Raw genomic sequence first — 12,728 nt, 5'->3', positions numbered from 1 at the left:
TGCGCCACCAGGGAAGCCCACATGTATCTTTTTAAATTAGAGTTTTCTCCAGATATATGCCCAGGAGTGGGATTGCTGGATCATACGGCAACTCTAGTTTTAGTTTTTTAAGGAACCTCCATACTGTTCTCCATAGTGGCTGTACCAATTTACATTCCCACCGACAGTGTTAGGACGGTTCCCTTTTCTCCACATCCTCTCCAGCATTTATTGTTTGTAGACATTTTGGTGATGGCTCTTCTGACTAGTGTGAGGTGATATCTCATTGTAGTTTTGATTTGCATTTCTCTAATAATTAGCGATGTTGGGCTTCTTTTCATCTGCCTATTGGCCATCTGTATGTCTTCTTTGGAGAAATGTCTATTGAGGTCTTCTGCCCATTTTTTGATTGGGTTGTTTGTTTTTTTGTTATTGAGTTGTATGAGCTGTTTGTATATTTTGGAAATTAAGCACTTGTCGGTTGCATCGTTTGCAAATATTTTCTCCCATCCTGTAGGTTGTCTTTTCGTTTTGTTTCCTTTGCTGTGCAAAAGCTTATAAGTTTGACTGGGTCTCATTTGTTTATTTTTGCTATAAAAGTATTTTTTGATTCCTGCTTTCCCCACAAAGTATGTTGTAATGATTTTCTAAGTTTCAAACCCTTTGAAACTACCCTTTAAAATGGCTGTATCATGTTTCTTAGCTATTTCCATATTGTTGGATACTTAGATTATTTCTAATTTCTTGCTATTTTAAATAATACTCGTGTGAACTTCATTTTTTATAAATCTTTTAAAATGTTTGAATTATTTCTTAGATGTTCAGAAATGATATTTACTGATTAAGAAAACTATTTAAAATAATAGTATAAAATAATTTTAAATATATATATAATGAATCATTTTAAGGGAAAAGTATTTGCATAGCCAAATACCACATATTATCTGTTCATATGCCATCTGTCTCTCTATATAGACATCTAATATATCTATCTACATACCATGTGTCTGTCTGTCGTCTGTCTGTCCATCCATCATTTATCTAACTGTATCCATCATCTGCCGTGACCCATTATTTAAAAAAAATAAGCTTGCCTGTATCACTTGAAGATGTAAACCTCAACTCTTTGAAAAGCCCATAAATTATTTAAAAGGTTGGGTACGTCATTCAACATCTCTAAGTTTTTGTTCATATTTTATTAAGGAACCATTTCTCCCAAAGTAATCGTCCTCCCTGATATTTCTAATATTGCCACGTCAAACAAACCTGAGGTTTACGGATAATACTTTTTTCAGTAACAACGCTCATTGCTGAGACAATTTTATGTGCTTAACACAAAGAGGAGAGCTGACGCTTCAGAGACATTGCCTGAGGGATGAATCCTTGTCAGGGAAGGGCGCTCTCGGGGCTGGAGGACCTCACTGGAGGACCTCACGTTTCCTCCCATCACAAATCCTCGCCAGGGGCCGCTCCTGCATGGACATTTGCATGTGAAATACATCATCTCCTTCCTTTAGCAGAGTCAGTACCAGGACAAGACCCAGGTCACACTCACAATAGCAGCTTCATTTTTCAACATGAGTTTAACCTATAAAAAAAAATGTATATCAGGTTTTTATTTTCATTTATTAATTTCTTCCCCTGCCATTGTTATATCTTGAAAATCTTTCCGCTTACAGAAAAATTGCAAGAATAATACAATGAATATTTGTACATCCATCACTTCAGTTCGTCAATTGATAGGATTTTGCCACATTTGCTTATGTCTTTGTGTGTGTATGCATGTATGTATGTATGCATGTGTGTACACACACCTATATAATATATATGTATATAAGTAAGCCCATGTATAATGAATACCTATACACATATTTTTTTTAGTGAATCATTTGTGAGTAAACTGTTGACATCGTCATTCTTCACCAGGGCTAGGATTAGGAGGAAGCGAGTAAGGCAAAAAATTTAAGGGGGCACCGAAAAATGCAGTCATTGGAAGAAAAATTTTAGTGCAATATTAAAAAATACAAATGTTAAGGGAAAAAATCCCCTGATGACCAAAATATCAAAAATTTTGATAAAGACAGGCTGTGGTTTGTTTGTTTTAGGACCCTGCATAATTGTGCAATGAGAACAGTCTTCCCCATCAGCCCAAGGTCCTGGGACGTGGGGCTGCTGGGTTTATGAGGAATGACAATGGCTTGTGAGCAGAGTGGGCAATGTGAGCTTTATATATACTCAAGCTTTTTGACTGTAGGGCTTGCGTTAACTTTTTCTATTGGGTGCAAAACGTGTACATAGGGGCACGCATTTCTCCCCCTGCGTCAAGCTCCCGCGCGGCTCCGCACTGACCACTTCAGTGAGCATCTCCTAAGAACACAGCTTCTTTGACATAACTGCGGGTGATGCAGCGATCACACGCAGGAAATTTGACATTGATGCACTATGAGTATCCGATATACGTCTGTATTCAAATTTCCATGGTTGTGGCTTTGATGTCTTTTATGTCTTGTCCTCCCCAATCAGGATCCAGTCAAGAATCATCACATTTAATGATCAAGTGTCTTCATTCTCCTTTCATCTGGAAAGCTCCTCCACCACTTTTGTCTTTTACCCCACCCCACTGGCATTTTTGAAGAGTTCAGCCCTATTGTTATGGAGACTCTCTCTCAATTTCGATTTGCCCAATTGTTTCCTCAAGAATACTGCATTATGCCAGATTTTTTTAAAACACACCCTTGTTTGAATCTTACTGCGCTGGTCGATGGAGTAAGAATGAGTGACAGCTTTCTAAAGTCACAACATCAGCCAGCTCAGCGTGCAGAGCCAGTTAGGCGAGCACAACTCAGGATTTTTGCAGGAAAAGCAGATCATTCCAAATGACCAGAGGAGATGTGCACCTTTAGGTTTTTAAAGGTTTTGTGCTAGAAAAATTGCCAGCTGGATTGACAAGAGGTTTCAGCTCCTGGGCCAACTTTGACTGATTGGAGGTGACTGTCACGGCTCCCCAAGGCCTCGGGAGGAAAGTCTTATAATCCATGAATGATGTCAGCCATGGACATCTAGGGGTGGGGCAGTGGCTAGTGTTAAGTCTGCACCTGATAAAGAAGATTATGGCCTTACTGCTGCTACAGGCCAGAATTCGTTTTTCTTACCTAACCTGGGCCAAGTTTCCTGAACATGCAGACAGACACAGAGACTGACTCAAAGCTGGTAAGATTGTTCTGCTCTTGTGGCTTTTTGTAAGCCAACCTATTTCTCTATAATCCCAACTCATATACATGTAATTCAACTTTATCCCCATGTAGATCCTTAAAAATGCATGAACTTCCCTTGTAATGGTTTTCTAATTCCTGACTAGAACTGTTGTTAAATAGTTAAAAAAAATCAGTTCCCATTCTCCAATGTCCACAGGTGTTGATCAACATTATAAATATAATGAGAAGATAAAATGGTGATTAATTCCCTCCCAGGTACTAAGGCAACAACCTGGAAATCTTCTTTATTGTCATTTTGGGCAATCAAGTTAAATATGAATATGCAAAAACCTTATCTTCTTGGAATTTAATGAAAAGTAAATAAAGAAGCTCTACTATGAAGATTTTGCTCAGAAAGAATGGAATGGTATCTAGCTTTCCCACTGTGCCCCTCTGTTTAACTCCTTGTCAGCAGTCTACATTGGGAGTAAATTTCTCACTCTCTGCCAAATACAAGTTTCATTGTTCTTCAAATCTTTCCTGACGCAGTAGTGAACAATGTATATGCTTATGGACTTCTCAGTTAATTCTGCAAATAGAGCCGGAGGGCAGTTTGGCAGTGTTTCAATTTTAAGTGAACAGCTTAATTAATTAATAATTGTAGATTCACATGCAGTTGCAAGAAATAATACAGAAAGATCTCCTATAGCTTTGCCCAGTTTCCCCCAATGACAACTTTGTGCAAAACTGTAGTACAGGACTTCCCTGGTGGCACAGTGGTTAAGAATCCACCTGCCAATGCAGGGGACACGGGTTCAAGCCCTGGTGCGGGAAGATCCCACGTGCCACGGGGCAGCTAAGCCTGTGCGCCACAGCTACTGAGCCTGTGCTCTAGAGCCTGCGAGCCACAACTACTGAAGCCTGCGTGCCTAGAGCCCGTGCTCCACAACAAGAGAAGCCATTGCAATGAGAAGCCTGTGCACTGCAACGAAGAGTAGCCCCCGCTCGCCGCAACTAGAGAAAGCCCACACGCAGTAATGAAGACCCAACAAGCCAAAAATAAATTAAAAAAACCAAAAAAACAAAAAAACTGTAGTACAATATCACAACCAGGAAATCGACATTGAGACCATCCATTGATCTTATTTGGGATTCTCGTTTGACTTGTACCCACTCTTGTGTGTGTGTTTAGTTCCATAGAAATGATCAAGCGTGTATGAGCACAACTTGGACCCAGCATGTCCACTCTTAGGAATCTCGCCTCCAGAAATATTTGCATATTGTCACTGAGCCAAATTTGGGTCCACTCGCCTGTGCAGTAAAGCCAATCTACTGACACCAGGTTGTGGTGAAGGAAAGTATAGCGTTTATTGCGGGGCACCAAGCAAGGAGAACGGGCAGCTCATGCTCACATGACCCAAACTCTCCAATGGCCTTCAGGGGAGGGGCTTTAAAGGCAGTGTGAGGGAGGGCGCTGCAGGTTGCCTGATGAGCTCGTGCACAATTCTTGGATTGGTTGGCATCAAGATGAAGTTTCAAGCATCATCAACCTTCAGGTTTTGACCAGTCTAGGGTCTACATGCTTGCAGTCAGCAGTTTTCATCTGGTGCAGGTCTGCTTCCTTTAAAAACAGCTTAGGCATGTGTGTCAGACCTTTAGCTGTATCTTTTAGGGAGCTGGGAGTTCAGGGATTCTGCTGGGTAGCTGGTTTATAGTCTAAAGTGTTACCAGTTTCCCCACCCAACATTATAATATTCTTTGTTTTTACATCTTCACATTTCCCAATCATTAACTCTTGAGACAGTCTTTTGAGACTCAGGGAGGCCTGGGAGACTAAAGCAAAAGCCTTTTACTTCAAAGGACAGGGACACAGGGGCTTGTACATGGCTTGAATCCCCCCTTGTCTTTGATACCCCTCAGTCTGAGGGGAACAGGTTCAGGACAAGAAGGGGAATAAAATTTTGGACAGAGGTTAATCATAAACTTGGTGGAGGAACTCAGTTTTAGGGGGACTTGGTTTCAATATGTGCACGAAGTCATATGGAGGGATCTATGGACTGCAGTATTTTTGTAGTAGTAAAAGAAAATGGTAACATTCTGCCTCCATCATTAGGGGAATAATGAAATACTTTTGGCACGAAATATTTATGGAATGCTATGCAGTAGTAAATAAAGGGACAGAGCTATTCTGCTGAAATGGAAAGATCTCCAAGACAAGTGTAAAAAGCATATATGATAATCCAATTACAATTATGTGGAAAATGTAAAGGAATAAATGTGTATCCACATGTGTGCATGGAAATGCATTTTAAAATATGAAGGACATTCCTCAAACTGTAAACAGTGACTACCACGTGGGTCAACTGAGGCTTCATAAATGCGAAACAGTAAGGCTGTATCTTTGGCATTAAAAATAATCTGTAATTATTTCATAGCCAGGCTATGCTTGAGAATAACTCAGAGACGTCCTGAATAGGGAAGAAAAATCCCTTTCTACCTGGAAGAGAGGAGCTGGGTGCGGGGAGGAGGGGGGGAGTCTGGGGGTGGCCATCAGCCTGAACCAGCACCAAGTGGTGCGGGGAAACGGGGTTTATCTGAAAACACACAGACAAAACCCCAGATATTTTGTAAAGGCAAATAGGCGGAACCTTCACAAAGTAAAACTTTTTATAACTAATCATTGAAAGATAGCAGCTCTCCTCCAGCGCTCCCTGCCGCCCAGCAATCCATTTTTTTTTTTGCGATAGCAACCCTGAATTATTTTGGAGGAGGGTGAGCAGGACATTTAGTGCAACCCTGGCAGTCAGAGGAAGAAAATAGAAGTTCTTTCCAAACGTGCGTTTTTGTAACATATAGAGAATTTTTCCTATAAGAAAGTCCCAGAAAAATTGAAACCACATGTGCAGATGGCCAGGGCGTGCTGTGTAAGTTGCTGTGCAAGCAGTTCAGCAGGGCTGCAGCAAAACCAGCTTTCTCAGCTCCTGGGTTCTGGGGCTTGTCTCAACAACAAGCAACCCCCAAACAACAACCGGATCCCAGCAGGGGGAACAACGTTGCAGCAGACCAGTGGTTTCCTCCCCACCCCCGCACACCCCAACCCTGGGCTCTCCCAAAGTTACATACTGTGTTTCCTTCCTGATGAACCTCAAGGCTTCCTCCCTGATTGGTCTCAGTTTTGGAAAGGACGTGACATCAGCAACTTTGCAGACCTGGGGCTGGGGGGCTGCTGTGGGCTTTGGGCAGCCTCTAGCCAGTTAGGTGGAGAGAGAGAGAGTGTGTGTGCCTGTGTCTGTCTGACCACAGGTAGTACTCAGATTACCCTGCCCTGTTCTGTTCTTTACCATCTGACCAGGACGGTGCTGCTCAGCCAGTCACAGCCCTGGAATTTCCCAGGAGCTGGGGGAGCATGGAATTTGGACTTTTCCTGAACAACTGAAGCGGAGCTTGCCCAGCCCAGGAGAGCACCATGGATGGTGAACCACGGGGCAGCAACGGCAGCAAGCCCCCGAGGCTGGGAGACTCTCCGGACGTCAGGCTCCTTTCCAACCCATTGATGGGGGGTGAGTCTAGGGGCTGTGGAATCAGCCTGCTGGGGAGGTTGGTTAACGTGCTTAGGAGAGAAGAGAGAAAAGGGTGGGGCAGTTTCAGTGACTCCATCCGAGATGTGGCCACAGGGCAGTAACTGGACAGATGTCCACAGCTTGCTGGGATCTGTCTTTCACACGGTTGTTCAAAAATGTGTACATCTCTTTCTGCAGGGTCCTGTGGACCATACCAAGTCAATGATCACCATTTACTCTCCAGGAAAAACTTCAGCTGCAAAGAATTATTCTTTGTGGGTCAAATGTATCATGTACATTACAGTTATTTCTAAATGGGAACATCTTTATTGCTAAAACATTTATTAAAAGGTCTTAGGTGTTTGGCATTTGGGTGAGGCTGGGTTTATAAATGATGTTCCAACATTGAGCACTGATTGATTCACTTTAAAAGGAGCCTTTTAAACTTTGGGGAAGTGTCGTACAGGTATGATTCTCACCTGTCTGTGGTATCTTTGCTAATGTATAGAGCCTCAGCCTCCGGGAAACTGTCATTTCCTGTGAGCACTTAGCAGGTACCTGCTGACTGAAAGGATTCTGAAAAAAATGGGTCTGGGCATTAGAGGAGAGATGATTATATTCAGCACCCTGGGAGGCTGCCCATAACACTTGGCGGTCAAAGGGACAAAAAGCAGGGGCCCTGCAGTCAGCTAGGACTTAACTACTCTCCTACTGTTTAGGTGTTGAAGGGGGAAAAGACAGAAGAAATAAAATACAAAATGCCTTCTCTCTGGCTCATTGAGCAGACAAGACTGCTCATTTATTCCTTCGTTTATCCACTTTGGCTCGTAAAATGAGCAGAGCCCTCAACAGCGAGTAGGATTTGGATCTCCAGAGGCAGACCTGGATTCATCAGAGATATTGAGCATGAACTTGGAGCAGCAGGGGGCAGAGTGGCACCCAATGTAACTTTAAAAAATGGATTTGATAAATACATTTTTAAAGCAGCAAACCAGTCAATATGGGGAAGAATCAGTAATGTGGTTGACTTCTCCATGATTATTTTAGATTTATTTATTTTTATTTCCGCCTGAGAGAGGGGCGCCAGCAGCTTTTCGCCGTTTAGGGCTTCTAAAGGTCCTAATCCTGGTTAGGGCTGGCTGGGTGGGCGGCGGCAGCCAGGCATATATTGGGCTGGCCAAAAAGTTCGCTCGGGCCTTTCCATACGATCTTACGGAAAAAACCTAAACGAACAGTTTGGCCCACCCAATATACAGCGGACAGTCACAACTGGAGTGCAGTGTCTTGGCCAGTCTAGTGAGAACAAGTTTGGAGAGATGGAACCCGAAAGTGAAGCTTCAGAAGCTAAGTGGAGGAGTTTAGCCTTCATGAGCCAGGCAGCTGGGAGCCACTGTTGGTTCTGGAGTGGAGACTTGGCCATAATGAAGACTGTAAGTAATTAATCTGATAGCCACATTCAGGATGGATTGTGGAGAATTTACGAGATATTCTTACACTAATCCACTGCTTCTCAAGCTCGGATACATCAGCATCACCTGGATGGATTGTTAAAATGCAGCTGGCTGGGCCCCACCCCTTCTGATGCTAGGTCTGGGCGAGGCCTGGGAATCTGTATAACAAGCTCCCAGGTGATGCTGATGGTGCCGGTTGGGGACCACACTTTGAGAACGACTGCATGAAGCTGACATCTGGATCAAGCTTCCAAAATGACAGAGAAAGGGAAAATATGGGTGATAATTTCAAAGGAAAGAGAAATCAAGCTATGTTGCTTGATTAAATATTGGGGCTAAAGGAGAGAAGGTGGCCAAAGCTGCAAAGTTTTCAAATGTCAGATCAGAGGGCTAGACAAGAGAGAAGTTGGGAAGGGGAGCTGGCTTGGGGGCAGAGTGAGGGAGGGAGGAGAAGGACTTCTGCTTTGAACATGAAAGTGCCCAGGGCCCAGCATGATGGCGTGGGACACCGGCTGGGGAATGAATACGGGTTGGGAATCAGACCTCAGGCTGTTCTGCAGAGGGGCTGGGCTGAAATCCTGGAGAAGGGGCCATTGTCTGATGGCTGATTTATGAGAGCCAAGGATGGAGCCTTGGGACAGGCCTCCAGTTGAGGACATAGGACCAGTAAGTTGGACAGAGAAGCAGGAAGAGACTCGGATGCTGTCATTTTACAGGGACTAAAGGAAGAGAAGTTTTCCAAGAAGCAGAAGTCACAAGGGTGGGTGCCAGGACCCTACTGCCCTCCCAACTCCTTCTCTACATCTGACCCGCAACTCCTGCATCCTTCCTTCCACCCGGCCGAGCCACTGCCCCCATAGAGCCCTCCCAGGCTTTCTGCCCCTCCTTACCCAAGTGGAGGCTCTCTCTCCCTACTGGGTGTCAGTCCTGCCCCTTGGGCAGAACCTCACTGATAGCTGGATTGCATTTGTTTATGCTTCAGGAGGCTTGCCCTTGGTGAAGTGTGGAACGTGAAACAGAGTGTTGTTTCCGGATGGCCCTGACAGGAAACTCAGCTCAGGTGAAGCATATCCCCTGGCACAGGGCCAGGGCAAGGGGCAAGCCAGGGCCCAGGTGTGGTTGCTCTTGGGGAACTTTGCTGCTCCCACCTGCACTTGCAGGCTTTTCTTTGCCTCCCTCTTCGGAGGAAGGGAGGAAAGGGTATGACGATGGCAACCAACTCTTTATAGAGATTTAATTCTTGACTTTTCTGCCCCAGGAGCAGGAAAAGAATGTCTTTTTTTTTTCCTGAAAATACCTTGTTATGGATTGAATTGTGTCCCCCCGCAAAAGACAGGCTGAAGTCCTAATCCCCAGTACCTCAGGATGCCACCTGATTGGAAATAGAGTCATTGCAGGTATAATTAGTTAAGATGAGGTCCTAGTGGAGTAGGAGGGGCCCTTAATCCAATGACTGGTTCTTATAAGAAGAGGAGAAGAGGCACACAGGGAGAATGTCATGCGTTGACAGAGGCAGAGATTGGAAAGATGCATCTGATAAGCCAAGAAACAGCAAAGATGGACACCCACCACCAGCAGAGGTAAGGAAGGATTCGTCCCTAGAGGCTTTGGAAAGAGCCTGGCCCCGAGGACACCTCCATTTCAGACTTCTAGCCTTCAGAACTCTGAGACAATGAATTTCTACTGTTTTCAGCCACCCAGATTGTGGTACTTTGTTATGGCAGCCCTGGGAAACTAATTCACACCTAGTCAGAGAAACTTTGGAAAATACATTGAAGGATAAACTCACAATCTCCCGTAATCGCACGGAGCAGGCAATCACCATTCTTGTTTTTAGTGTCTCTCCTTCAGGTTTTTGCCTGCAGGCTCACACCTGTAGGGAGATTGTCTTCCTCACAAAATTGAGCCCACCCTGTAGGGAGTATTCACATTTAAACAGAAGACAGGCAAGAACAGGCATGGAAAGGAAATCATTTCATTCTCTTAGGGTGGATTTTTAGAAGTGGAGAAAGAATTGCAGTAGACAGGACCAATGTGCCCAACAGTTGCCTCAGTGGACCTTTCTATTTGTCTGTTTGCGACTGTGAGCCTCTGTTTCTCTTCCTCCTTTTTTGATTTGTCCTGGAATCCAACCAAGGTCCACTATAATTGTGCACACTGTACCCAGATCCTCTTTCCAGTGTTGGAGAGGATCTCCACTGAACCCACCCCATCACGTCCCAAAGACTGAAAGCAAGTGTTCCAACACTCTCAGAGCAACCCAACCTCTCTTCTCCCCTCCTTGACCTTGCAAAATGTTTCCCGGGAGGAATAGATTGATGCTACTCCCAGCATCCGCTGCAGGCTCTCGGAGCTTCGTGAATAGCTCTTTGCAGAATGTACCAATTAGTGCATTTAAAATCTCTTCTGAAATAATGGAAATTTAAAAACTCATTCCAGAAATTTCAATAAAAATGAAACGGCACCCTTCCTAATGTGCTGCAGGGTTTGATGGAGACTCAGTTTAAAAGAAAGGTAAGTTGAATGGCACCGATTGGAGGACTTGTGGGGTCGTTTCCTTAGGAGAGCTCCCTGCCCCATGTTATCCATGAGCTACACTAATGGATCTGTGGCATTGCCCGTGACCCCCATTTGGCATCTGTTTCTTGTCAGTAAAACCAATGGATCTTGGTTCAAAAAGTACTGCGGAAGAATCCTTAACGTGTACCAAGCGCTTGGATGATGTGTTGTATAGATATAATGGCCCTTGAGTTTCAAAGACTTCATTGGGGTCAGTGGAGAAGGGCATGTGACCTTGAGTTTTCCCTTCATCCATAGCCTCCTTCTATGAGCAGCGTCCATGTTCTGGCAGGAACAGGTCCCCTTTCCTGCCCTCCAGTTGTCAGCAGGAAGGCAGGCAAAGCTGCTTTGGGGTTTAATTGCTCATGTGTTGAGCTTGTAGCTCACTGCCTGCTTGTGATGTGGGCTCTGGAAACCCTGGAGAAACATCTCCTGGATATCTCGTCAATGTTTTCAAGAGCCAAAGAGAGTGTGTGGATTAATCCATGTTGCAAATTATGGCGTTCGCTAAATGAGCTATATATAAAGTTCATGCTCTCAGTGCTAGAAAAATGTCAACCTTTCACAATTTAAAGTCTTTAGGTAATCACTCAAGTGTTCAGAGACCAGCTGAGGCTCAAGTCTTTGTATAAATTTGAGATGACTTTTGGCTTTAGAAGCACCTAAGGTTTTCGTCTGGCCTGGAGTAGTGGTAAGCTATGATATATTCACCAAATCCTAGTCTGAAAGGGCTTTAAATTAGGAAGGGAAGTCTCATACTGCTGATGGAATATAAAGTGGTACAGCTGCTTTGGAAAATAGTCTGGCAGTTTCTCAAAAGGCTAAACACTGGGTTACCATGTCATACAGCAATTCCACTCCTAGGTGTCTACCCAAGAGAACTGAAGACATACATCCACTCAAATTTGTACACGCAAATCAGAGCAGCATTATTAATAACAGCCAAGAAGTGGAAACACCACAAATGTCTATGAAATTTTGGTCTATCTATACAAATATTTGGCCATAAAAAGGAATGAAATACTGATACATACTACAATGTGGATGAACCTTGAAACATTACACTCAGTGAAAGAAGCCAGTCACAAAGGACCACATATTGTATGATTCCATTTGTGTGAAAAGTCCAGAATAGGCAAATCCATAGAGATGGAAAGTAGATCAATGGCTGCCAGGGGTTGGGGGAAGTGGAAATGGGGGGAGTGACAGCTGATGGGCAAGGGGTTTCTTTCTGGGATGATGAAAATGTTCTAAAATTGATTGTGATGATGGATGTACAACTGTGAAATCTACTGAAAACCATTGAGTTGTACACTTGAAAGAGGTGAATTGTGTAGTATGTGAATGATAAATCATTAAAGCTGGTAGATAGATGGGTAGCCACCCACCACGTGTCCCAGGACAATATCCTATGCTTCTCGAAGACATAGACCATCTCTGCTTTGTAAATACTATGTCCTAATGCATGAGTGCATCACTTTTTTTTTTTCTCTCTTGGAGAAGTACGTAATTCTTTATTTACTCTAAATAGAAGGAATCATGTTTCCATGATGAATGTACACAAAGCAAAGCCCATTTTGGTCTACACTCGATAAGATAATTGCATCACTTTTATGAAATCTAAACAGAGTTACAACTTAGGGCCCAAATTACCTGCCTTGCTGTCAGCTCTAATTACCTGAGGTAGCTTTCACAAAGGTTGAGTGTGGCAGCGATATTTCTGAGCAGCTGAGCACTTGGCAGGAAAAAAATGGCTTAATCATCACACACATGATTTTCAAGACCTTTCTCAACGTTTGGTTCTTCTCACTCAGGATTTCGTGTGGATGGTATTGTGCCTTAGCACCAACAGGGTAGAATCAGTTGTCCTTTTAATTCTAATTTGGAGATCAATCTTCCATAGCTGCTGTTTGGATTGTAGGCTCCAAGCCCTAGAAGCAGCAGTATTTTTCCTGAAAGCACTAGGGCCCTCAAAGAATACTGTG

The 12,728-nt window shown here is 43.7% G+C and overlaps 1 protein-coding gene across 6 annotated transcripts in view; it reads left to right on the top strand.

Annotated features, from left to right (window-relative positions):
- The first annotated feature begins 6,364 nt into the window (after positions 1 to 6,364).
- Positions 6,365 to 12,728, top strand: part of ASB9 (ankyrin repeat and SOCS box containing 9) — a 31,900-nt gene continuing 25,536 nt past the window's right edge. For all 6 annotated transcript variants that reach the window (XM_061178277.1, XM_061178278.1, XM_061178274.1 and 3 more), the window contains exon 1: positions 6,365 to 6,733. In XM_061178277.1, the coding sequence (XP_061034260.1) occupies positions 6,640 to 6,733 (94 nt within the window). In that variant the 5' untranslated portion in view covers positions 6,365 to 6,639. The remainder of the gene's footprint in view (positions 6,734 to 12,728) is intronic.

The sequence above is a fragment of the Eubalaena glacialis genome, chromosome X (assembly GCF_028564815.1).
Source record: "Eubalaena glacialis isolate mEubGla1 chromosome X, mEubGla1.1.hap2.+ XY, whole genome shotgun sequence".
NCBI lineage: Eukaryota > Metazoa > Chordata > Mammalia > Artiodactyla > Balaenidae > Eubalaena > Eubalaena glacialis.
The sequence above is the reverse complement of the archived record's forward strand: the minus strand, read 5'-3'. Positions and strand labels throughout refer to the sequence as shown.